At 35.6% G+C, this 26,685-nt stretch overlaps 3 protein-coding genes across 3 annotated transcripts; 1 reads left to right on the top strand and 2 right to left on the bottom strand.

Annotated features, from left to right (window-relative positions):
* Window positions 1–101: 101 nt before the first annotated feature.
* Window positions 102–2,744, bottom strand: LOC110646306 (subtilisin-like protease SBT1.9). Its single transcript, XM_021799707.2, has one exon. It carries the CDS (start codon window positions 2,615–2,617, stop codon window positions 347–349), a length of 2,271 nt encoding a protein of 756 aa, XP_021655399.2. The 5' UTR covers window positions 2,618–2,744; the 3' UTR covers window positions 102–346.
* Window positions 2,745–4,722: 1,978 nt separating this feature from the next.
* LOC110646308 (PI-PLC X domain-containing protein At5g67130) lies at window positions 4,723–8,516 on the top strand. The gene is made up of 9 exons (XM_021799709.2): window positions 4,723–4,899; window positions 5,019–5,102; window positions 5,202–5,324; window positions 5,443–5,580; window positions 6,804–6,902; window positions 7,004–7,307; window positions 7,403–7,626; window positions 7,768–7,854; window positions 8,104–8,516. Exons 1-9 carry the CDS (start codon window positions 4,876–4,878, stop codon window positions 8,278–8,280), a joined length of 1,260 nt encoding a protein of 419 aa, XP_021655401.2. The 5' UTR covers window positions 4,723–4,875; the 3' UTR covers window positions 8,281–8,516.
* Window positions 8,517–9,748: 1,232 nt separating this feature from the next.
* Window positions 9,749–12,605, bottom strand: LOC110646307 (probable serine/threonine-protein kinase At1g01540). Its single transcript, XM_021799708.2, has 7 exons — window positions 11,533–12,605; window positions 11,325–11,429; window positions 11,085–11,207; window positions 10,781–10,951; window positions 10,558–10,687; window positions 10,241–10,450; window positions 9,749–10,156 (listed from the first exon to the last, which is right to left on the bottom strand). The coding sequence occupies exons 1-7, from the start codon at window positions 12,171–12,173 to the stop codon at window positions 10,031–10,033; spliced, it is 1,506 nt and encodes a 501-aa protein (XP_021655400.2). The 5' UTR covers window positions 12,174–12,605; the 3' UTR covers window positions 9,749–10,030.
* Window positions 12,606–26,685: the final 14,080 nt, after the last annotated feature.

Genomic DNA, 26,685 nt, shown 5'->3' with positions numbered 1-26,685 from the left:
CCCCAGAAGGATATGAAACTATGTGAAAGTTGAAGAAATTGGTCTCTAAGTAGTTACAGAATACAGTATTATGAAAATCACCCAACGCTAAGAACATAAAATTTAAGCAGTTCAGCAACTTGCTTACTCTTCAAAACACATTTACTATAAAAAATAATCAAACACCCTCCTCAATCAACAATCTAAATTCCACTTCACAAAGCACAATCTCTTTGTTGTTACACTTCATTATGCATACACCTCATATATATACTCAAGGATAGATAGGAACTTACATTTGCATATCAGTTCGCTTCTCAATACAATGATGACAGGCCGGAAAATAGATTGTTAATAGTCATTCCCTTCAAGGAGATTCTGGGACGAGGCTTGTGGCCACTATAGGACTCCTAACAACATATTTACCTCCATCATGCATCCAGCTTAATGACCCGTGGACCACTACATCTTCCAATAATTTTGGACCCTCCAAAGTAAGTTTGAAGCTCAGCTTCTCATGCTCCTTATTGAAAATCAATTTCTCTGGCTCCACATTGACCTTTATTCCATTCATGGGTGTCACTTTTGCAGTATAACTCGAAATGGCCTCTCCAACATTAGTCAAAGTCCTTCGAAATTCGTGCACAAATTTCCCATCTGAACCTGAGTAAGCAATAAAAGATGGATAATTAAGATCCAAGGACTTGTTTAAACAATTTTGAGTGGATCTTGTGATGATTTGTATTTGTTTCTTTGTGTAGTTCATTGCACAAAGAAGCTTTATGTAGTCCTCGGCTGTGGCATCATAGATGAGCCCTGGATCAAGTGATTTGTTGGGATCCATGTGGCCAGCTCCTATGTCTAAAGGGGTGGCTGCCAAATTAAAATTTGCAACATCTTTAATAGGGTTATGAGTGTTATCTAGTGGATTTGCTGTGGTCATAAGGGCAGATCTAATGGCTGCCGGGCTCCAATCTGGGTGTGCTTTTTTAATAAGTGCAGCCACACCCGCAACATGAGGGGCTGCCATTGAAGTGCCTGATAAGAGATTGAATTTGCTAAACAATGGATGTGATTGAACCTGAGCTACTGAGCTAATTGGAGACCATGATGCTAGGACTAATGAGCCAGGAGCCAGAATGTCTGGCTTTAGGACATGCTGACAGCTTGGAAATGGCCCTCTGGAGCTATAACCACCCACCTTTGGTGCTGCCTTAGTGCCAATAATTGTCTTCCGAAATTGCAAACTTCCTTTTGGATTATTTCTCTTCTGTATGTATTCTACTACCTTCTGCCCAGCTTGTAGACCGATAAATGCTGCTGGAAACGAACTTCGAGTGTAGTATTCTGAAAGAGATATATTAGTAACGAAAACGGCTCCTGAAACTTTTGCAGACTCAGCTTTTTCAACTTGATCACTGATACTTAGATTGTCCTTGCACACAATAATATTATTCTTAAATTTCTTCATTTTGTGCACACTTTCACAGCCATCCAAGAAAACAAGAGGTCTTTGGATTAGAGATGAATTTCCCGGGTACAATGTGGTGAAGTTGATCTGGTTCCCATCACCTAAAGTGAAAATTCCTTCAAATTCGCGGTCTACAGTACCTGCTCCAACTGTTAGCAGCCATGGAGCTCCATTGACTACTGTCCAATATAGAGAACCATCATTTCCAGCTGAAGCCGCTACAAATATACCCTTTTCCATAGCTGCAAAAGTGGCTATTGCCATTGAATCATCTTCCAAAAAGATGTCATCTAAAGCGAAGGCCAACGATAAGGATAATATATCCACCCCATCTTGAATTGCTTGGTCTATGGCAGCAAGAACATCAGATTCATAAACCCCATATGTCCAAATTGCTTTGTACATGGCTATTCTAGCCCGAGGCGCCATACCTGAAGCTGTACCAGAGGCATAACCAAAATAAGACGCTCCTTTCACATAGTTGCCTGCAGCGATTGACGCAGTGTGCGTTCCATGTCCACTTGTATCTCTGGGAGAGTTCACTGAAATTTTCAACTTAGGATTGTTTGCAAGCAGACCCTTGTTGTAAAAGTGAGCACCGATGAGTTTCTTGTTACACAAGGAAGAATTAAATCGAGTGCCTGATGCACATTTTCCTTTCCATCTAGAAGGAATTACAGTCATTCCTTCATCGCTAAAGCTCTCACTCTCTGGCCAAATTCCAGTATCAACCAAACCAATAATAACATCTTCACCATAATTTGTAGCTGGCCAAGCACCGGAAACTGAGCTTAGGCCAAGAAACTGGGACGTGTGAGTTGTGAGAACTTTAAGAGGACGATCTCGGGTAGAAGAAATGTAGCCAGGGGATTTCTTGAGTTTTTCAAGTTCAGAACTGGTGAGAATGGCACTAAATCCATGGACAGAACTCGCGTAAGTATATATATGCTTAGAGTTTGGAGTGAAAGTTGTTTTGGAAGTGTCTGATATGGAAGAAACAGTGGTTAGATACCAGTTATGGTGGTCAGAGAATGCTTTAGGCATGGCTGACAAGTCCATGTGAATGATATATGCATTAGATTGTGCCAAAACAGAGGATAGGAGAGAAATTGTGATCAGAAGTATACATCCCAGCGCTACCACTACCTTGAAAATTGGAGGAGCCATGGGTGATTGCAATGCCCTTCTATGGGCAGAATCTTTGCCTTTAGGAGTTCAAATGTAAAGAGTTCACTTTTCCCCCCTATAGCTGCCTTCTAAAGAAGAGACCATAGCATAAAAAAGATACGTTTCCAGACTCTTCCAGGGGCCAGTAAGAGTGTATAATTGATCAAATGTATGTGAATTTGCAGTTTGCAGGAATAGAATATTTTTCACGTTCGTTGTTTTTATTATTATCCTTTCTCCTTTTCTAAAAGAATATGGGCCAAGTGGGAGACATTGCTCTTATTTTCTCTTTGTCGTTTATATTACTGGTCTACTTTAACATTCATGGCATGCAACCCCACGAACTCTGTTTACCTTGTGAGGCTCTCCAAGTCAGCAGTTCGAAGGTTTTGTTTGTTAATTACTCACAGGGAATTTATTAGTAAACCTGCTTTTGTTGATTTTATTTTATTTTTTAAGCAGAGACGAGTTCAGAATTTTCCAATGAATTTCCATGAAGGAAAAAAGAAATTGCAGCAGTTCATTGTAAGCAACTTAACAAGAAACAGCGAAGAACATTCTTAGTTTTTTTCCTGAAGAACTGAAACCAAAGACTCAGATGATCAGAATATTAGTTAACCATACTCACAGCTCAATTTTTGAAGCTATGTTGAAGTAGATAGTGGAAGATATGGTTTCTGCAGTTATAATTGTTCTTTATTTAGCTTGTCTGGTTCTGAAGTTCTTAATATTCTGTTAAATTCATTCTCTTATCTATATCGTACAGAGTTACAAGTAATTCTGAATTAACCTTTATCCCTATTTTTGTGAAGGTGAAATTTTGATAAATCTGTATTTGGGTCTTTGGTGTTTGGAAAAAAATCTCTTCCTTGCTCAACAAAGAGGGAAATTTTTGTTGGGAGAAACAGCCCACATAAATCGGATTAAAGAAAGCTGACATGAAAAGTCCAATAAGAACAATTACAAGCCCAGAAGCCCATATGGCAGGCAGAGAAACTTAATCAGCTTTATTTAAACTCAACTTAGCTCCTCTAATGAAATAAAAAGCTGAAATCATATATATATATATATATATATATATATATATGCATAGAATTTATTTATTATAATTTATAGAGAGATTGTATATGAAATACTAAAATTATGTACTCTTGTTTTAGATATTTCTAATTTTGCACCTGTAAATCTTCTAGAATCCATTGAATCCAACATTAATTTGAGCTCAAGAAAAGTTAGAATTCCCAATTTGACAATTAAGAGGAAAAAAGTTTCTAATTTTAAATATTTACTAACTTCTTAAAATAATAATAATAATAATGATAATAATAATAATAATATTATTATTATTATTAGCCATACATTATTATTATCATCATGGTCAATTTTAATTTATCAAATTCAATGACTATACTGGTAAACTTCTATCTTTTTATTTAATAAATAAAATAATTTAATAATACTGACGATGTTATTTTTTAAATTTAAATTTAAAATAAGATAAAACTAAGAAAAAATTATTAGGTAGTCTCTATTCTAATGAAACTAATTATTTAATATATTAATTAATTTTTATATTTTATTTCATTTACTCTTTATTCTTTCTAATTATTTTAAGTGTTAGTTTGAATTTCATTTAATTATTATAATTTGAACTTCAACTATATAATTTCTCATTTTTAAAACCTTAAACTATTTAATTATTGTAACAGTAATTTCACTCAAACTTAAATAATCGACAAATAAAAAATTTAATTTAAATGAAAAAAAAAGAAATAAATGAAATAAAAGTATAGCAATGTTAATATTTTTTTCAAAAGAAAGTCATCAAACAATTAGTTTTGTTACAATAGAGTTCCTAAATAAGTAATTTTCCTAAAAATAAATTCTTATATTATTATCATATTATTAAAAAAGATTTAAATGTATTTTAGAAATGATTAGTTTTTATCAAATAATTTGAGGAAAATTCTTTAGAAAATTACTGAAAGCTATTTTAAAACTAATGAATTGATAATAGATAATAAAAGTAAACCACAACTGCTAGATGAAAAAAAAGTAACACCTAACGAACCAATAAGCAAATTTCCCTCTCTCTCTCTCTCTCTCTCTCTCTCTCTCTCTCTCTCCAGTTGCCCCTTGCCCGGTTAACATTAGAGCCAAAAAATTCAAAGGCAACTCCTTTATTGGATTTTCAAAGCCTTGGAGTTTAAGCCATTTCTCCTTCTGTCTGTCTCAGCTGCCTCCTTCTTCCTCTTCTTATGTATGGAATTCCGGAAATGAAGGTTTTCACTTTCTTCTTCTTCTTCGCATTTCCTACTTATTGTTATTATTATTATTATTATTATTTTGCTTTGAAAACCAGAAACCCATCATAACGTTTGTTGTTTTCTTGTATTTGCAGGGATCAAATGCTTTCTTTATTTTCTCTATCCAACTCCTATTCATTGGTCTTTGTCTCTTCGTCGCCGGTTGTTCCAGCCTGAAGGTTCTCCTTTTCTTCTTCTTCTTTTATTTTTTTGGCTATTAAATTAATTAATTAACATTGGAATCCAATTTTCATGTTGTGTTTGCATGAATCATATAGCTGGGAGAGACCTGCTCGTCAGGTAATGCGTGCGACCCTGGATTGCGATGCGAAACTTGTCCTGCTAATGGAAATACCCGACCCAGATGTATCCGGATCCAGCCTTTGAGCCCAACATCAAAAGTAGGTCATTGATTTTTATTTATGTATTTTTGGTTATCAGTTTTTCTGGTGTTTGATCATAAACCCGACAGAAATAATGGGAAGTATTGATTGGCGTTGGTTGCATGTGGCTGATTAGGTAAAAGGTCTGCCATTCAACAAATATTCATGGCTAACAACCCACAACTCTTACGCTATTACAAGCGCTACATCGGCCGCGGGTTCGGCTCTTTTATCTCCTACGAATCAAGAGGACTCCGTTACCAGTCAACTCAATGTAAGATAAACCTAATTCTCTTCTGCACTACGTTTTCTTCACTCTTTCAATTCCTGGGACGGGGACAAAAAAATTCCATGCACGACTTTTTCTGTTCATATGTGCCCCATTTTATTATATTATTAAGTAATTAAGCTTATTATTATTACTTTTTTTCGTGTGTTAATGGTGATTGCTGCATTAATTTTATGGCCCTTGTTGTCATATCATATGATTATATATAGTTCTTTGATTTAACAAAATAAGCATTCAGGCTTTGGTTGTTTTTGGCCTACAGAGATAAATAGCATTCCAGCTAATATATGCCATCTATTTATTTACACGGATTGTACGGATTATACGAGTTACATTGTATAACCTATGTCATAAAGATATTATATTAGAGTTGAGCATTTTGTCATAATTAATTAAACGGGTTGTACTCAGATTAACTATTTTTGTATTATACATGTAGATTAACAAGACCTATAAATTAGTTTATGTTTTTTAAAAAATTAATCTATAATAAACCTATACATTAGTCCCTCTATTTAATTTGCTGTTAATTATACTAAAATTATCAAAATTCCGTTTAACTTTATTTTCAATATGAAATAATTTATATTGACAAATAAAATAGTAATATTATAATTTAAATAATAAATATTATAAAATATAAGAACTATTGTATAACAAAATAAAATCTTAAGAACTAAATTATTTCATATTGAAAGTAAAGTTATATATTATATATTTGAATTAAAAGAATTTATTTGAAAATTTTATTATTATATTATATTATTTTATAGTTAACAAAAAAATTTTTAAAAATATTATGAACACTTTCATTTCCTTATAGCTAATTTATAAGTTTATTAAAATATCAGTGACTAAAAAAACGGTTTTAAAAATACAATGACTAATTTATTGATATTTACCCTTTCTTTTTTTAGGTTAAGAACTCCAACTAATTGTTATACTTTTGTTCCAATTAAGGATTCTTTAACTTCAGTGACGGAACGAAATCAACAATGTAAAGAAAGCATGTACCTATATTAGTTAAAACTAGCGTTACCTACAATTTGTCTTTAGCAATTTAACGGATTTGTTCCATTAGTTGTAGGGCATTTCACTTGTATGAATGTGTAAAAATTCAAGTTCATACCTTCTTTTAAATATGTGAATGACAAAAGTTCATAGAGTTCTTGCCCAGTTTTGCTAATGAAAATTGCACTCTCTTGTAGAATGGGGTCCGAGGGCTTATGCTGGATATGTATGACTTTCAGAATGGCATCTGGCTATGTCACTCTTTTGGTGGCCAATGTTACAACTACACAGCATTTGTAAGTTCGTCTTTTGATGTTGCTTGGTTTCTACTCTACAATAATTTAATTTAATTATACTCTTTTAAATGGACAATGCAACAAATTTTGATCTGCTTCAGCAACCTGCCATCAACGTGCTAAGAGAGATTGAGGCCTTCATGGCTGCAAACCCATCAGAGATTGTCACAATTTTCATCGAGGATTATGTGATGGCCCCCCTAGGCTTGACTAAGGTTTTTAATGCATCTAATCTTAATAAATACTGGTTCCCTGTATCAAAGATGCCAAAGAATGGTGAAGATTGGCCAACAGTGGATGATATGGTCCAGCAGAATGAGCGCTTGGTGGTCTTTACTTCCAAATCAGCTAAAGAGGCTTCTGAGGGCATTGCTTATACTTGGAAATATGTGGTAGAAAATCAATGTGAGTTTTTTTTTTTTTCTTTTTAAGTATTTAGTTAAAGACCTCTATTTGGATATGTAAGAGCCAATTCTGATCTTCACCTTATCGAATTGCAGATGGGGATGATGGGATGAAAGCTGGTTCATGTCCAAATAGGGCTGAATCATCTCCCATGAACACAGCAACAATATCACTGATTCTTCAAAATTATTTTCCAACTAATCCCAATGCAACAGAAACTTGCCTGGACAATTCAGCTCCATTAATTAGCATAACCAACAGTTGCTATGAAGCAGCTGGCAAACGGTGGCCAAACTTCATTGCCGTTGACTTTTATCAGGTATTTGTTTGAAATGCATTTACTATACATTGCAAATTCCTAATTTGTGGGAAAAAAGTTGAAAAAATGGTTCGGTTATTATTATTATTATTATTATTATTATTATTATTATTATTATTATTATTTAATTTCTTGTTGCAGAGGAGTGATGGTGGGGGGGCCCCAGAAGCTGTGGACGAAGTGAATGGTCAGCTTACTTGTGGATGTGCCAATATTGCCTACTGCAAGGTATGTTACAATGTGTTTTCAATTTCTCATCATTTCATGCTTTTGCATCTCAACTTTCAAGATTAGGTTCATAAAGGGCGTACACTACATGAGTTTAAAGATTAACATGCAAACTGTACTGGCACTTCTGAAGTTCGTATAATTTTGAATCATGAACATACCCAACTGTGATTATTTGCTAGATGTATTAACTTACCTAATCCTGAATTGTTGTTCTAATGATTTCTTTCATTTGTTGTTTGTGGGCAGGCAAACGCAAAACGTGGTACATGTGACGTTCCTCCAATCGCACCCCCTCCCCCTGCCGCTGCTACTGGAAACTCACAAACTACTTCTACTTCCACCAACATTGCTTATTTGCATCCCAAACGAGGCCAATTACGGTGGGTTTTGGGGACAATTTTGACCACGTTGCTATTATTATGACTGTGATTATGCCAATGGGCCTATTTACCACGTTGGTATTATTATGATTGTGATTATGCCAATGGGCCTATTTACCATTTACTCGCATCAGAATATTTTATGCAGAGGAATTGCGGCTTATTTGTGTCCTCGCTTTGAGGGTTGTACTTGAGAGAATGACTTGTGTTAGATATGTTTTGATTTGTTGTCACCATACACGCTATATATGTAAATTGGAAGTACGCTTGGACATAAAAGATTTATCTGTTCATTTTCCAGGAGAAAAATGCGTTTTCTTTTTCCTTGTTCATTTTATCTGTTCATGTTCCAGAAGAAAAATGCGTTTTGTTTTTCCTTGTTCCTTGTCCAGCCCCTTTATTCAAAGCGCCCAACAAGTGCTTATTCATCAGCATTAGTTTTTAATGTCCTGATATATAATCCAGGCGGAAAGATAAAAGAAATTGATTCTTTTTTTTAAGCTTTTCCAGAAAAAAAGACGATTTTATTCTGTAACAGCAAAAAATAAGAAATTTGAAAGGTCATGTGCCTGTGGCCCAATTCGAAGAAATTTCAAGAGCTTGTAAGCATGCGGGCTGTCTATAAAGCAACTTCTATCCCATGGTTTCCAAAAGCACTGGCACTAAATTTCATTTGGTAGGCTAGGGTCTTTTGTCCATCACCATTTGATGGATCTTTAAACCTGGCCAGGGATTGAGTGAGCTACTTGTGTTCTACCTACTTTGTGACAAATGAATATGAATAACTAAACAGTAATGAGACTCGAATCAAAAACTTTTGAAGAGTCTCAAGATCTTAGCTACGGCTAATTAACCATTAGAGCAAAGTCTCTTCGTCATATAGTTTGCTTTGTCATTTGGCCTTAACTAAGTACTTAAAATAAAATATTTAAATAAAACTTTATCATGTCCTGTGTATCAGAAGCAGTCTAGGAGGTGTATTATGAAGCGAATAATGATTTTGCAGGGGATTATTCTACATGTGACCTTCAGGATAACAGCCAAATACCCCAAATGATTGAAAGCATCCTCATGACCTTGCCTCAAAGGCTGGGCCAGCAAGCTACGATTGGAGGGGACAAAAATAACAAGATAGACGAGGGCTGCATCCCCAGCTGTAAAGGTTTTTCCACTGTTCTGTCTATTGCACTAAAAATAACAGAACTTAAAGCCTCTGTTCTTTCTATTGCACTAGCAAGCCATGTTACTCGTGGGACCGTTAAATAATAGTCTTCTGCCACTGGCAACCCCACCTACGGCTGCTGCTAAAGATGAGTTTTATCCCTTAGTTGTTACATGAATAGAGGCTTGATATTAATTATTGATTTATCAAGCGAATCAGAATTTCAAGATTTCATTTGGTAAACAAGTTGCTTTGTTTTTTTCGTGATTTAACTCAGAATTGAGGTTTGAACTTAAAAAGTCGTAGTCATAGAATGACTCTAATACCACCGAGTCAAGTTTAACATAAATTATCTAAAATCTGAACTTATAATATATGACAGGTTTTATTTAACTATGAATTAAGCAGCAATGCAACTATGAATTACATGGCACAACTTTTGCTCAGAGCTCCCAGGGACAACAGTTCCCAACCACAGGAGCCTTGACTTCAATCTTGCAATGAAGGATGATACATTAGTATGTCTATGTGTGATGGCCACAAAGTCACTTCACTATAGAGTAGGCCAGCCAATCTAAATGGAGCTGCAGCAGGCAATACAATATTTGCAATCCACTGGGAACCTGTTCAGTTAAATCTCTTCAGTGCTTTTGTTTCTTGCACTAGCTCTGTCACCTGATTTTGTTACAGGCTTCTTCATCGATCCATCAGCATTTTCGGATAGTGTGCTTCTTGGATCTCTTCTGCCTCTGCGATCCTGCAATCACATGCTCAGCCCTGATGAGTAAAGAATTAATGCTAATGAGTAAGTATTTATACCAACCAAGGACTTGATACATACATCTCTCGATGGGAACTCATCAGCTTCAAGCATATGTACAACATGTCCCATTTTTGGCCTCTTCTGTGCATTTGAGTCCACACAACGTAAAGCTACAAGAAGAGCCCTCTTTAGTGCCCTTGAAGAAGGCTTCTCTGGTAACTTAGGATCCAATACCCCCTCTGGATTCCTTTCAGCGACCTTCTTCTTAAGCCACTCAACTAAGTTGACCTGAGATTAAAAAAAAAAAAAAGTAGACAAAAGATAACCTATTGATCAAAACCTTAACCTCGTTGTTTCACCAGCAAAATGATCAAGGTTAATTATATAATATGAACCTCTTCTGGAGGCCGGCTATAATCAACTGGGTTCCTCCCTGAAATAATTTCCATAATAAGAATTCCAAAGCTATACACATCATTCCTTTCATTCAACATGCCTGTACTCGCATACTCAGGAGCTACATAGCTACAAAAGAATTTTTAGAAGGAAAATTAGCACTAAGCTTGCAATCATAGACACAGACAAACATATAAAGATAAAGAGAGAGGATTTACATACCCAAATGTTCCCATTACACGGGTTGTAATATAGCTGCTCTCCGAGTAAAGGAGCTTGGCAAGGCCAAAGTCTGAAACTTTAGGATTCCACAGCTTGTCAAGCAGAATGTTGCTCGATTTTACATCACGGTGAATTATTTTTGGTTCGAGTCCCTCATGAAGGTAGGTTAATCTGCATCATTGTTTGGTTGTGAGAAGAATGCAAATGCAATGGGCGATGGAACTGGTGGATGAAGCCTGGGGAGGCAATCAATTAATATTTACAAAAGCCCATATATGACACAGTAACTTGATTTGTATTATACCCTTTTGCAGTTCCCAAGACAATGTTCATTCTTATTTCCCAAGTAAGAGGACTGCGAGGCCCTACATCCCCATGAAGCCACTGTTCCAAGTTCCCGTTGTTCACATACTCGTACACCAGCATCCTAAAACAACAAAGAAAGCAAGCCATTATTATTAAATCTCCTAAATACCATTGTATTTGAGGTCATTTTCATCAATGAAGTTCACTACATGCAGGGAAGCAGGGGAAAACGGGGTACCTATGAGATCCTTCAGCACAATAGCCAAGCAGTCTTGCTAGGTTTTTGTGCCGGACTCTTCCAATGGCTTCCACTTCAACTTTGAATTCCCTCTCAGCCTGTCCCCTATACATAGCAAACAAATTATACTTCATATTACAAACCATAATTTATGGACACATACACATTCACTTGATTCAAAATTAGAAGAAAACTTGCAATGGAGTACCTGTCATTAAGCAAGTTCTTGACAGCTACCTGAGTGTTATCCTCTAAAACACCGTGGTAGACTATCCCATACCCTCCCTCGCCGATCACATTCTCATCAGCAAACCCATTGGTGGATGCCTCCAGCTCTCTCAAAGTATACCAATGGCCCCACCCCAAATGTGAAACATCAGGGCCTACCATAGCAATCTGATCAACACCGCAGCCGCTGCCTCCTCCGCCACGTGGCGCCTCTCCAGAAGAGCGAGGATAGGAAATCAAATGCCCTTTGCCAGTCTCAATCTGAACCCCATGATATCCTATTGGACTCTCCTCCTCCGGAGGCATAAGCAACAAAGCTTGCCTTTCATTTCCGGCGGCAATCTCCGGGTCGGGAAACGTGTGGGTTTGGATTTGAGCCCTGTGTTGTTTGATGGGTTCGACTCTGATTTCCTGGATCTCTTTGGAGACAACTGGGATTTTGGGTTTGTTAATACTCTTAGTCTTGGAACGCTTTGAAGCGAGCCATAGAGTAATAAGGAAAAGAACCAGCACAAAGGCTGCCCCTACACACACACCAAGAACTACCCATAACCGCAAACCAAAAATTGAGGTTGGTTTTGATAAATGGTCACTCATGAGCCTTGTTTTCTGATCAGACATTCGACTCTGTTGTAATCCTCTTATCAGAGAAAACAGAGGATTATTTACATGCCAATACTCTGAGAGAATCCCATTACAGAATCTGCAGTTATACAAGATTGTCAATGAAGGAAAGATAAAGATAGTGATGACGGAAACAGCTAGCAGCTGGCATGATGGGACTTCTAATGGAAGCTGGGGAAAATAGCCCTCTCGACAGTGTTTCAGGGCGCTTATTTACACTGGTGGGAGAGAGTAATTAACGTGCAAAAGCAGTTTGTTAAAGGTTAATCCAATCCTAGTCTTTTAGTCAAGAAATTTTTGGGCCGTGATTGTTTGTGATCTGACTTTATTTATTGGTAAGTGAACACCATCATTAGCTTAGCACTGGTACAAATTGAAACAGGGGAAAATGGAAATGGCCTTCTTGAAAAGCATAGTTTTCGCTGTAGGTCTCAACTTTTGAGTCAATGGAGGCTTTTATTGAGCTTGTAACAGGCCGATAAACCCGGCTTCTAGTTCTAGCTTTGACTTTCACCCATGCTCAAGCTTGCCTTGATCTGGTAAATTATTAATTTTTTTCAATTATTCAAGGAAGGAATGATTACATGTACATGGAGGATCCCATTATTTCTTTCTTTTATAAAAATCATAAATTTTTTAAAAATAAAGAAGTATTTCCTTAGTAAAAAAATGAAATGGCGAAAATATTACGAATTTAAATTTCTTTATTTATATTATACAATTTTTTTTATAATTTTTAATTCATTATTATTTTATATATTTTAAATTTAATAATTTAAATTAAAATTATAATCTTAATTGATTTAACCTTATAAATAAAAATATTTATTAATTTACAGAGTACTTTATATGAAATTTATAATTAATTATTATATCTTTTGATTACGTCATATTTTTATAAAATTTTTATTATAATTAATGTAATCATTTAAATATTATACCATAATGTTCATCTTTACTTACATTTGAATTTAATCTAATAATTTCATTGATTAATTGTTTTTTATTTTTAAAAATACATATAGCTTATAATTTTTTATAATATTATATAAAAAAATTTAAAATAAATCACTTATATAAAATATAATAATAATTATTTAATTTAAAATAAATATTACATTTTTTTAATTGCTTATTAGATTGTTATTTATTGAAAATAAGATTTATTATTTATATAAAAGTAAATTTGAACTTAATATCAACTAAAATCAGAATTATTTGGCATGGAAAGATAATAATTCGAAAAGTATATATATTGATAAATGGATTAAGAATTTAATAAATATTATAATGTGAAGCGTTAGAAATTCAAATTTTTATTTTATAAATATATATTTCTAAAATAACAATATTAATGAAAATTTTTTAATAATTTAAAATAAAATAAAAAATAATTATTCTATATATATATATATATTATCATGGAGTTGATTAACGAATAAAAAACCTTTCCATTTATTTCATTAATTCCATTCAATTCCTTTCATAACACGTCTTCTAAACTCATTAACTCTTCCAACCAATCATTAATCTGTCCTAAATGCCAATCAGACAGGTTTATATGATAATCGCTCTTTCATGTAGACCTGGCCAGTACAAGTCTGCAATCATAATCAAATTAAAATTAATTTATTTTAATTTAAAATTTTAAAAAAACTATTTTTAATTAAATTAAATTAATTAATTTTATTTAATTTAAAATTATATTACAATTTAAAAAATTAAATTATCAAATTTAATTAAATTATTAAAATTGAAATCAGGAAAATCCTACGATTTCATTTTCAAAATCTCCCGAGTGTTGAACCAAAATGATCAAATATCAATCAATCGGAACTTTCACCACCCCTACTTTGAGGCATATAGAGAGAGCGGACAAAGAAAATAGCAAAATTAATGGAGCTAGAAAGCCTACAGCTACAAGCTCATCAATTCCAATAATGCACCAATAAAATTTTGCACTTGCATTTAGTGAATGTAATACAATGTTTTATGCATTAAAATGAGTGATGTAATGTTGCCATTATATATTTACACTTAATTGAAAAATAAAAATTAAATAGTGTAATGTAATGATATTTTTTATTTTAATATTTAATTTATGAGAAATTCTTATATAGATTGAATTCATTATATACTTAATATATAAATATATGAGACTCATGTATTCAATAAGTGAGTCCCACTGTATATTTCGTGTCTTAGTTCTATGGTAAGTTTAGTTTAGGTAAGAAAAATCTTTAATTTATATATTTTATTAATAAGAAGTGGTAATAACAACAATAATTGTAGATTGTAGATAGAGTGTTAGTTATGGCTAAGTGATGGTGATATTAGTGATAGTAGTGGCAATAGCAACAGTGATAATAGTCGTAACAATAGTGGACAAGTGATGGCAATGAATTAGTGATGATAGTCAAGTGAAATTGATGATGATTGTGGCAGTGATAATTGTTGTTGGGTGATAGTAATCTCATGATTATGGCAGCTAGGTGAGGATGGTGGTAATAATGATAATTTTTATATGGTGGTGACAAATAGTAGTGGTGATGACTGAGTAATAGTAACGGTGATATTGATGATATTGATATTAATGAATGAAATCAAGCATGTAGTTTAATTTGATGCAAACCAAATAATATTACTAGAGCCTGACATGCTATCAAGTTGCGAATCCCAATGCCTTTGAGAACGCAGACACAGATAATGCATGAGTATAATAAGTAATTATGATTATATATAATTATTACGTTATATAATTATTATTTTAATATATTAAATTTTTTTATTATCAAATAAAATAATCAAATAAATAATATAATCACAAATATATTACATTATACCAAACTAAGGTAATAATACAAAGAATATGAATATTTTATGTATAATAATTCAATATTTTTTGTCTTAGAAATAATTACATTTTCAGCGCAATATATTAATAGATTATTATATTTAAATTTGACATATGAACATTATTTGGATAATAATTTAATAATTACCTAAAATTCATGTGCCAATATCATTACAACGAATAATAATTATTTACTGTGTACATTTTGCATTTTTTTTTTTAAATAATAACACTAAACCGACATAGACAAAGACAGAATTTGGTTGATTAATACTTTTTAGTAACACCTAATCTATGTATTATGGAATACTAAAAAAAGTAATATTCGAATAATGTCAATTTCTATATATTTTTGTAGCCGACAAGTTTCTTTGTTTTTTGTCGGATGCTATACTTGGCCATTGTCGAGCACTTCTGTCCCATCATCCATTTTTCGCTGGTTGTTGGATTTTGGAGCCATTAGCTCCAACTTTAATTTATTTGTGAGCTCATCCCAATTTCACCATCCACTTTTGACTCCTTTTTTGCTAACTCAACTAAAAACACATAGTTAAAGGAGAGAGGATTTATTTAAATTTTATATATAATTTAAGTATTTTATTAATATGATATATATTTTTTTATTTAAATATTAATATTTATAATATAAAATTTATAAATAAATATATTTATAAGTGATTAAATTTTAAAATAAAATAAATTTTGATATCATATAAAAAAAATAAAAAATTTAAATTAACTAAAAAAAATTATCCAAATTTTATATATAGATCAAACACTTCATCTAAATCAATGGAGGACAATACTTTGCATTATCTAATTATTGTCTATTATTTTAATGTCATTTAATTCATATACAATAAAAAATTAAAATAAATTATATTATTATTAAATATAATTATTTAAATATATTAAAAGTTAGTTTAAATTTCAATTATACATATATTTTAATTACAAAAATTTTAATTATTTTTTTTAATACTTTAGACCTTCGCACCAAAAATCCAAACGAATCACCACAAAGTTTTTATTGGCGAGAGAGCTTCTCACCAACACTTTCAACTAACGGCCAAAAGCTTTTTATTTTATTTTATTTTATTTTATTTTATTTTATTTTATCGATTATAAAGTAAACAACACAAACAAATAGAAAGAAGAGAAAAATTCACAAGCAAAAAATAAGTAAATATTAAAAAAAATACATCAAAATCAATTCCCAGCTAAACAATTGATTCTTATATTCTGTTTGGTTTAATTTTATGGTAAAATTTATTTGATTTGTAAATAAATTATATGATATAATTCATTTATAAATGAATTTCTTTATTTGGTATATTTTATATTAAATATGAAACTCATTTAAAATTAAATGAATTTTATGATTGGAATAAATGAAATAAAATAAAAAAATATATAACAAGAGAATAATTTTATCATTTAAAATATATATGATTTTAAGTTTAGAAGTTATTTGCAAATTCTATCAATTTTGATAAAATTTAATTTAGTTATAATAAATTATATGAAATTGATTATTAAGAATTTTAAATAAATTTTCATTTAAACCAAACACTAAAATCTTAGATTTATAAATAAATTTCATAAAAATTTATAGATTTCATTTATACCAAACACTACCTTAGTCTATCTTATTGGATCTAAGTCAATTATGTATTAACTTGGGCCCCATATAAAATATTTTTCTAAAAAATATATTTTCTTTTTTTTTCAGTGTTTAATTATATATATATATATATATATATATATATATATATAAACATTTTCATGTGCATACACTTTATTATAACCTCTAACCTAAAGTTAAAGTTGAGGAATAACTACTAAAATTTATCCAAAAGATTGGAACTTCTACCTTGCTCATGCATAAAATCATAATCAGGGTCTTCGATAAACCCAAAAAAGGGTACAAGGATAGGAGATTTAAACTAGCGAATAATTAATTGTTGAAAAGGAGAAAACTTTCATGCAATATGAGATAGGAACAGACAGTGGCCATAGAGGAGACATCAGTAGTCAGTAGACATGAGAGATGTCACAACTCAAATTATGGGCCGGATCGGCACTAGGACTTGAGTCAGCGTAAGGCTCTCGAAACCCGTAGTAAGCCTAACTAAACTCTAACTCATCAATAAGCCCATATCGAGCCCAATTTCAAGTAACCAAGCAGACAGAGTCTGGCCATAAAATGGACCATCCAACGAAGAGCTATTAACTCACCTGACCTGTAGTCTCAATAAAATATATTTGGGGAGCTCAACTCACCCATCAATCATCCATAATTCCAAAATAAAATTAATGGGAGCTCAGCTCCCTCAACCATCATTAGTAACCAACCACACAATTATACAAAGATAAAGTTTATAAATTACAATCCCCGAATTAATAAATATTACAGTCCAGCTAAATATTATGGTCCTACACATGCGGAGGTCTATAATTCAAACTTAACCTTACAATATACGAAAATAGTAGCAAGTGAACCTGTGAGGAATAAGGCAGGTTAATACCCAAGAAAAGAAAAACTCTCCTGGAAAAATAAAGTGAACATGAGTGAGCGTTCTACTCATAGAGTAAATATTTATTTTAATTATAATTTTTATAACTATCTAATTCTAATGCATTCTTAGAAATGAAATGCATCATCTTCATACAAGTTATACAAATAAGTCATGTCACATCAAAGATAATATGGAGTACTCACGCACCAATGGCATATTCTTACTCATGCATACATATATGGGAAGCTGATCCCCCTACCTAGCTCTCTTAGCTCCAATCTCTGCCAGCAATATCAACTCAAAGTCAGACTTTCTCTTATTATCCAGATGTAGGGACTAGCGAGATCAACTCAAAGTTGTGCCTATCCCGACTTATACATAATAAGGATTAGGTCTTAGCGAATCAATCTCCAGTTGTGTCTACCCGTCCTACCCATATCAATATACTCCACATACACACAAACCCACACACACAACTCAAGATTATCAAACACAACAATCGAGAAAATACCATCAAGTGTAAATGCAAAACAGGGCATGCCTAATACTTAACCACATAAATATAAGTATAAGTGATGCATGAATATGCCAGAAATATAATAATATTGAAATTATAAACAAAATAAATATCTACTCACAACACTTTAAAGGTTACTATGGTGGCTGGGCGGAGGAAGAAGGTTGTCCCAGCTCACCTAATCAATATATCAAAATTTATCAATAAACAACTTGAAATAAAGCTGTAGAGAATCAAAAGACAGCCCTAAGATTTTGTCGAAAATTCGGCATAGTTACCCCTATACCTAGGACCTTCCCATCATACAAAAAGGTTCAAACAACACTTCTAATTCTCAATTTCCCACAACCACAACGTATAAATAACATATGGCCCCTCCTGGGCCCTCCAAACCAATCAAAACTCACAATATGAAAAAATTATATTTTAGTCCCCATAACTAATTTTTTTAGCAAACACCACCTAAACGAGCTATAAAAATTTTAAAATTTTGCCCCACAGTCCTTAGCAATATTACTAAGCTAATACAAAATGAATTATAATTTTCTAACTTACCACGAATATTTTATAGATTTTTAATCTAATTCAGGTACTCGATAATTAAGAAAACTTAGGTTGCGAGTTTACCTACGCCAATTCCAATGCTTGGGACGCATCCGGGGCATCTGAAAATGGTGGGTGGGGTAATCTATAACCTCGACTCGATTCTGAAGTATTTCCGACAACCTGTCTGCTCGGTCTGAAATTACAGACACGAGTAGCTGTCGAATTTCAGCAAAATGAGGGTACCTAAGTGAAGCCCACAACACTAAGAGTTAGAAAAAAATATTTATAAAATTAATTAAGCTCAAATGAAGCTCAAAAAAATAGTGTAAAATTCGCGGGACCCACCGAAATTTTAGTATAGGAAAATTTTGAAATTTATATCTTTGCGAAAGCTCTTGTCGTGTAGTGTCACGACCCAACCTATGGGCCGGACCGGCACTAGGACCTGGGCCAGCTTAAAGCCCCCGAGGCCCGTAGTAAGCCTAACTGTTCATTAACCCAACTCTAAGGCCCATTTGGGCCCAATTTCAAGAAAACAAACGGACAGAGTCCGGCCATAAAATGGACTTTCCAACGGGGAGTTTTCGACTCACCCGACCTGTAAACACAATAAACAATCCATTGGGGAGCTCAGCTCACCCTCCACATACTTATCAACATAATAATAAATGGGAGCTCAGCTCCCTCATCCAATCCATCAAAACAGACTTAAAATATTAAGTTTACAGGTCCAACATAAATATAATATTACAGACCAAATTCAAATAATTACTACTAACACATGCGGAAATTCTAGGAGTAATTAAAATTACACAATATTGATAAACAACCTGCGAGGTAGAAAAGCAGGTTAACCCAGAACAAAATATCCTCCTGTGGCCTGTAAAAATTTTTGAACAGGAGTGAGCGTTCGACTCAGAGAGTAAAATATCAATCTTAACTATAATCTCTATAACTATCTGAAACTAATGCAACCTGTAGAGTGAAATGCAACATCAACATCATATTCACATCATAGCATCAAAAAGGTAATTTGGAGCACTCACACACCCTGTAACATCATTCATAGTATATGGGGTGATCCTATCTGACTCTCTTAAATCAATCGGTGCCGTGAAGAACTCATTTCGGACTTCCACTTAAATACCAAATCGGGGTCCCGTGAAGAACTCAAGCCGTGTCTACCCCGAAGGACCGGGTCCCAGCGAAGAACTCAAGCCTAGTCTACCCGTCCTATCCATAGTCCACACCACATCACACGCACGCCAAAGCACGCACACTGCTCAAAACTACCACGACAACAATCTTGGCACATTATGATTATCAATGCAACATAATTCGTGCCTAGAGTTTAACTACATAAATATATGCATATAAGTGATGCATGGGCATCTTGAACATATAATAATATCGAAATTACGATTAAAATTAATATTTTACTCACGGACTTGACGACAAATTACTTGTGGCGGTGGCGGAGGAAGAAAGGTATCGGCTCACGACAATTATATTAAAATTATTTAATAAATTCTGAATAAATACAAACAAAGAAAAATATCAAGTACGTCCTAAGTCGTGTAGAAAATCGTGAGTCTCCCTATACCTAGGACCTACCCAACTCGCAAAAGGGTTCAAAACACACTTCTATACTCACAATCCATATATCAACAATTCAATTATATCACACGCCCCTCTGGGCCCATCAAATCAGTCATCCATCACAATACGCAAAATTTCAATTTAGTCCTTATTATTGATCATCTTTGCAAAAGCGCCCAAACAAGCTCTAAAAATTATAAAACTTTGCCTCATGGTCCTTAGCAATATTACTAAGCTATTGCAAAAGAATCGTAATTTTCTAAGCTACCACGAATATTTTATGGATTTTTAATCCTATTTAAGCACTAGAAAATTACGTAAAAACAAGGTTGGGTTTACCTTTGCCGATTCCGACTTGAAGCAGCGCTGGGGCGTCGACAATGGGGCTAGCCAAAACCTCGGCCCAATTCGGAGACTTTTCGTGCAGTGCATGCGGCGAAATTTGCGAACCGGTCAGCTGTCGAATTTCGCGAATCGAGGATACCTACGAAGCCCATAACACGGGGGTTAGTACATAAATTTTTCAGAATTTTCTAAGCTCATTTGGTGCTCGAAAATACACTGCAAAGTTTCGTGGGACCCACCAAAAAACGGTGTCGGAAAAATTCGAAATTTATGTCGTTGCGAAGCTCTCGACGAATGGAGCGTGCTGGTGGCCTCGGTTTCCTCGTGGGATTCACGATTTTGAAATCTAGCCCAAAAGTCGAAATGTGCTAAAATCTTCCAGCTAAAATCGGACAATCGCTCGATGGATTTGGCGTTCTTGGTGTCTATGGAAAGCTCTCGCCGAGTAGATGGTTTTGGACACAAGACCCGGTCAATCGGTGGCGGATCGGCGGATTTGGCCGAGAAGCTGAAGCGGCGCGCGCGAGGACTTTCGCGCGGCGTTCCGGCCGTTTTGGTACCGGCCAGTGGGAAGCGGCCGGCGAGGAGGACGCAGGGAGGCGGTGGTCGGCGAGGAGGAGGAGAGAAAGCGAGAGAGAAGAGAGGAGAGGCGTCGCGCGGAGGAAGAGGAAGAAAAGAGAAGAGACCGGTCCGATCCGGTCGATTCGGCTCGATTCGATTCGAAATACAAAATTTTAAATTTTACTCGCCTCGGACCAAAACGAGGTCCAAAAATTCCGAAAAAATTCTCGAAAACTCAGAAAAATACGTAGACTCCAAATATATTTTTAGTTTTGCCACGTGGTCTTTAAATTAATTTTTAAAAATCATCAAAGTTTATATTTTCGGAAAATCGAACCCGATTTTTAAAATCCGAAAAATCTCAAAAAAATTCCTAAAATTCAAATAAAATTAAAATACCAAAAATACTCATAAATAATAAAATTTGGGGTGTTACATGTAGAGCACGCCGGCACTCTCGGATTTCCCATGGAGTTTTCGATTTGGGAGAAATTTAGCCCAAAAGTCAAAATGGGTTAAAACTTTTCAGATAAAAATTGGACAAAATACTCAATGAAAATTTGTGTTTTTAGTATATATGAAAAGCTCTCGAGGTGTATATGATGTTTGGGATAAGACCTGATCCAATTAATAGCCGAATTGGCCGGATTTTGGCAGGGAAGTTGAAGGTTCGTGTTACGCGGGCAAGGGAGAAAATGTCGACTTTTTCGGCAATCTGGAGGGCAGTTGGTGACGAGAAAGGGTGGAGGTGGTGCTCCAGCATGTGGGGGAGGGCTGGGTGGCCGCGGCCGGTGGTAGGGAGGAGAAAGGAGAGAGAAATCACGAGGGTGATGCACTTGTATTATATAGATATTTTTAAGTACATTTGTATATTATTTCATAACATTTAGATAACTAATCTCAAGCATACTCGTTGATTTCATCAACTTTTGTAAATTCTATTGTCAAGCTCTAAATTTTATGTTTTCTATATGTTTCCAGGTGTTTTGAAGAAGTTCCAAGGCATAGGAGTAAAGAAGAAAGCTTAGAAATACCAAAGGACAAAGAAGTGTTGCTGATACACTTTACATGGGATGTGTAAGCAAAGCCACAGACCCATGTAATCTACTGCCAGGAGAAAGCCAAAGAGCCAAACAAGAAACAAAGTACACGGGCCGTGTACCATGACCCGTGTAAACTATGGAGACCCGTGTAAGTCTCTACCGGGCTAGGCTTGAAGAATTCTCTGAAGAACAAAAGAACATGGGCTGTGTAATCGGACCCATATAACTAGCAATGCCCTGTGTAATCTCATGTGCCAATACAATATGCAACCATTCAAGCTTCAGTAAGTTACACGGCCCTGGGCCGTGTATCAGCTGACAACCAGTTTCCTGATTAGGGTTCCAGCTCCAGTTTTTGCAGATAAAAGAGACCCCTGATGTCTTGTGGACTCTAAAAATCTAACTCTAGATCATTCATGTCACGACCCAACCTATGGGCCGGACCGGCACTAGGACCTGGGCCAGCCTAAAGCCCCCGAGGCCCGTAGTAAGCCTAACTATTCATTAACCCAACTCTAAGGCCCATTTGGGCCCAATTTCAAGAAACCAACCTGACAGAGTCCCGCCATAAAGTGGACCTTTCAACGGGGAGTTTTTGACTCACTCGACCTGTAATCAAAATATATCATCATTTGGGGAGCTCAGCTCACCCTCCACATACTCATATCATCATAAAGATAAATGGGAGCTCAGCTCCCTCATCCAGTCCATCAAACATGCATATAAAAATTTTACAGGTCCACAATAATAATTTAGTTTACAGACCCAAATCAAATAAACATTTCTAACACATGCGGAAATTCTAAGATTTAACAAGATTATACAAACATTAATAATCGACCTGCGAGGAAGAAAGTAGGTTAACCTCAAAAATATCCTCCTGTGGCCTGGAAAAATATTGAACAGGAGTGAGCGTTCGACTCAGAGAGTAAAATATCAATTTTAACCATAATCTCTATAACTATCTAGAACTAATGCAACCTGTGGAGTGAAATGCAACAGCAACAATATTTTCACATCATAACAGCAAAAAGGTAATTTGGAGCACTCACGCACCCAGCAATATCAATCATATATATATGGGAGCTGATCCCCTATACAGCTCTCTTAATTCCAACTGTGCCAGCGAAGAACTCAGCTCGGACTTCCACTTAACAACCAAACCGGGGTCCCAGCGAAGAACTCAAACCGTGTCTACCCCGAAGGACCGGGTCCCAGCGAAGATCTCAAGCCGTGTCTACCCGTCCTATCCATAATCCACACCTCATCACACGCACGCCAACGCACGCACACTGCTCAAAATTACCGCAACAACATACATGGCACTTTCACAGTTATGAATGCAACATAAATCGTGCCTAAAGTTTATCTACATAGATATATGCATATAAGTGATGCATGGGCATGCTTGAACATATAATAATAGTGAAATTACAATTAAAATTAATATTTTACTCACAGACTTGACAACGGTCACTGGGGCGGCTGGGCGGAGGAAGAAGGTTGTCCTGGCTCACCTTACATTTATTTAATACAAATGACTCAATACAATTTAAGAAAAAACCAAATACGTCCTAAGTTGTGCCGAAAATCCGGCAGAGTCTCCCCTATACCTAGGACCTACCCAACCTGCAAAAGGGCTCAAAACACACTTCTATATTCGCAACCCATATATCCACAACTCAATCACATCACACAGCCCCTCCTGGGCCCATCAAATCAGCCATCCATCACAATATGTAAAATTTCAATTTAGTCCTTATAATTGATCATTTTTGCAAAAACAACCCAAACAAGCTCTAAAAATTCTAAAACTTTGCCCCGCGGTCCTTCGCAATATTACTAGGCTATTGCAAAAAGAATCATAATTTTCTGAGCTACCACGAATATTTTATGGATTTTTAATCCTATTTAAGCACTAGAAAATTACGAAAAAGCAAGGTTCGGGTTTACCTTTGCCGATTCCGACTTCGGGGACGCGCTCGGGATGTCTGACAATGGGGGGGTAGCCAAAACCTCGGTCCAATTCGGAGACTTTTCCGGTAACGAGTCTGTATGGCCGGAAATTCACAGACCCGGTCAACTGTTGAATTTCCGCGAATTGAAGATACCTACACGAAGCCCATAACACGGGGGTTAATACATAAATTTTTCAGAATTTTCTAAGCTTATTTACTGCTCGGAAAAACACTGCGAAGTTCCGTGGGACCCACCGAAAAACGGTGTCGAAAAAATTCGAAATTTATGTCGCCGCGAAGCTCTCGACGAGTGGAGCGCGCTGGTACTCTCGGTTTTTTCGTGGGATTCACGGTTTGTGAGAAATCTAGCCCAAAAGTCAAAATGGGCTAAAACTTCCCGGGCAAAAATTGGACAAACCGCTCGATGGATTTCGGTGTTCTTGGTGTCTATGGAAAGCTCTCGACGAGTAGATGATTTTAGACACAAGACCCGGTCCGATTGGTGGCCGGATCTGCCGGATTTCGACCGGGAATACGAAAAGCCACGTGCGGGAGGGAGGGGCGTTCGCGCGCGTTTTCCGGCCGTTTGGGTTGCGGCCGGCTGGGAAGGCTGAAGTCGGCCGCGAGGTGGGGAGGCGAGGCGGTGGTGGCCGTGGGTGGGCGGGAGGAGAGAGAAAATGGGAGGAAGAGAGAAGGAGGAGGGGACGCGCGCGGGAGGAAGAAAAAGGGGAGGGAGCCGGTCCGATTCGACCGGTCCGATCCGGTCCGGTTCGATTCGGCCGGTTCGATTCAAAATACAAAATTTTGAATTTTTACTCTGCCTCGGGACCGAAAACGAGGTCCAAAAATTCCAAAAAAAATTTCAGAAAACTCAGAAAAATTCGTAGATTCCAAATATATTTTTAGTTTTGCCACGTGGTCTTTAAATTAATTTTTGAAAATCATCAAAGTTTATATTTTCGGAAAATCGAACCCGATTTTTAAAATTCGAAAAATCTCAAAAAAATTCCTAAAATTTAAATAAAATTAAAATATCAATAATACTCATAAAATAATAAAATTTAAAATTCTTGGGGTGTTACAATTCAATATAAATAGGAGTAGCATAAAACACAAAAAAGGGGGGAATCGAAAAACAAAGAGCTTTTGATATTTTCATACACATTCTTCACAGCCATCTTGAAGAACAAGAGCATCAGCACAAAAAGGAAAATCCTCAGCTAAAGTTTCACAAGTTTAAAGCTGCAGAAAATCCTCTTCGGTTCTTTTGTTCTGTTTCTTTAAGCGAACTTTTTATGTTCTTTCATTTTATTTTCATTATGTTTATTAAACTCACAATGAGTGAGTAATTCCTTTATTCTGGAATTATGAGAGTAGCGCTTGTAATCGTTGTCGACACCATATTTTGGCCGATCCTCAGAATCAATAAACTTCGAAACCAATCTCCAGCATTAAGTCTCCCTTTGCCAGCCAATTACATTTCTGATCTCTCTTTGCCAGATAACCACATTTCCGATCTCTCCTCACAAGGAATTGAATCAATGCTAAGTCCTCATGTCAGTTAAAGCCTTACCGGTCTCTCAAATCACTCACCGACCTCTCAAACCAATTGTCAAATCTTCTGACCAGTCAATTACATTCCCGATCTCTCTTGTCAAACGAAGTTGAACCAACACCAGATCTTTTTGTCACCAATTTTATTCGCCGATCTCCCTTTTAGAAGTTTAGGAATAATCAAGTTAAGGTTCCAATCCGGTTTAATGATGATCCCGATCTTAAGTGTTTAAGTCAGATTTTCAATTTTAATCAAGTCCCGTTTAGCGTTGGTTCCCTACCGATCTCATGCTTAATGTGTTTTTCGATCTCTCACACTTAGGTTAATAATCACTTTTAGTTGTTTCGATATGCTCAGACATCCAAGTGCTTAAGTAATTTAGAGATTTTCCGATCATAACCATTCACTGAACAAAAAGGGGATTTCATTTCATATTAAATTTGTACAAGTCATTCGGCTGGAGGATCACCCCCAGCCTGATCTACATTTGGTTCGTTCCCTCTCTCACCTTCGGCCTCCTCCTCGCTTTCCTCTTCGTCATGGGGAGCCAGGTCGACCATCCAGGAGAAGTCCTCCTCGGGATAACGCTTCTTGAGCTCGGCCAAGAGATCCCTGTGAGCACTCACATAAGCGCCGGCCTCCCGTGTCATCGCCTCTTCTTCTTATGTTCTGAGCTCCTCAGTAATGCGAGCAACTTCATCAGCTCAGAGTGCCTGAACTTCTTCAAGAGCATGATCTCGCTCGGCCAGAACATGAGCTTGCTCGGCCAGCTTATCCTCATAGAACTTCATTTGCCCCTCAATTTGTGATATGTAGTTCTGAGCGGATGACAGTTGAGATCGGAGGGAAGCCGCTTCATGACCCATCCTCTCGACCTCTTTACCCAGGCGATGAGCCTTGTCCCGGACGATGTGCTGGTTCACCAAACATTCCACATTCAGGCTCATAGATCGGGTCAGGATGTCGTCAAGGTTGTACGGGGACAGCCTGTCCCGATCCTCCCGTAGGTAGA

Source organism: Hevea brasiliensis, chromosome 10 (genome assembly GCF_030052815.1).
Source record: "Hevea brasiliensis isolate MT/VB/25A 57/8 chromosome 10, ASM3005281v1, whole genome shotgun sequence".
NCBI classification, from domain to species: domain Eukaryota; kingdom Viridiplantae; phylum Streptophyta; class Magnoliopsida; order Malpighiales; family Euphorbiaceae; genus Hevea; species Hevea brasiliensis.
This window is presented reverse-complemented; position numbering and strand designations above follow the sequence as displayed.

Bases quoted from the DNA above. Each gene is read 5' to 3' on its own strand.
- LOC110646307 (XM_021799708.2), bottom strand. From the start codon at position 12,173: ATGTCTGATCAGAAAACAAGGCTCATGAGTGACCATTTATCAAAACCA. The intron at 11,208-11,324 runs GTACCCCGTTTT...TTGTTGTTTTAG, and splicing joins TGTGCTGAAGGATCTCATAG to GATGCTGGTGTACGAGTATG. The intron at 10,157-10,240 runs GTATGTATCAAG...ATGTGATTGCAG, and splicing joins ATGAGTTCCCATCGAGAGAT to GATCGCAGAGGCAGAAGAGA.
- LOC110646308 (XM_021799709.2), top strand. From the start codon at position 4,876: ATGTATGGAATTCCGGAAATGAAG. The intron at 6,903-7,003 runs GTAAGTTCGTCT...GATCTGCTTCAG, and splicing joins GTTACAACTACACAGCATTT to CAACCTGCCATCAACGTGCT. The intron at 7,627-7,767 runs GTATTTGTTTGA...TTCTTGTTGCAG, and splicing joins TTGCCGTTGACTTTTATCAG to AGGAGTGATGGTGGGGGGGC.
- LOC110646306 (XM_021799707.2), bottom strand. From the start codon at position 2,617: ATGGCTCCTCCAATTTTCAAGGTAGTGGTAGCGCTGGGATGTATACTT.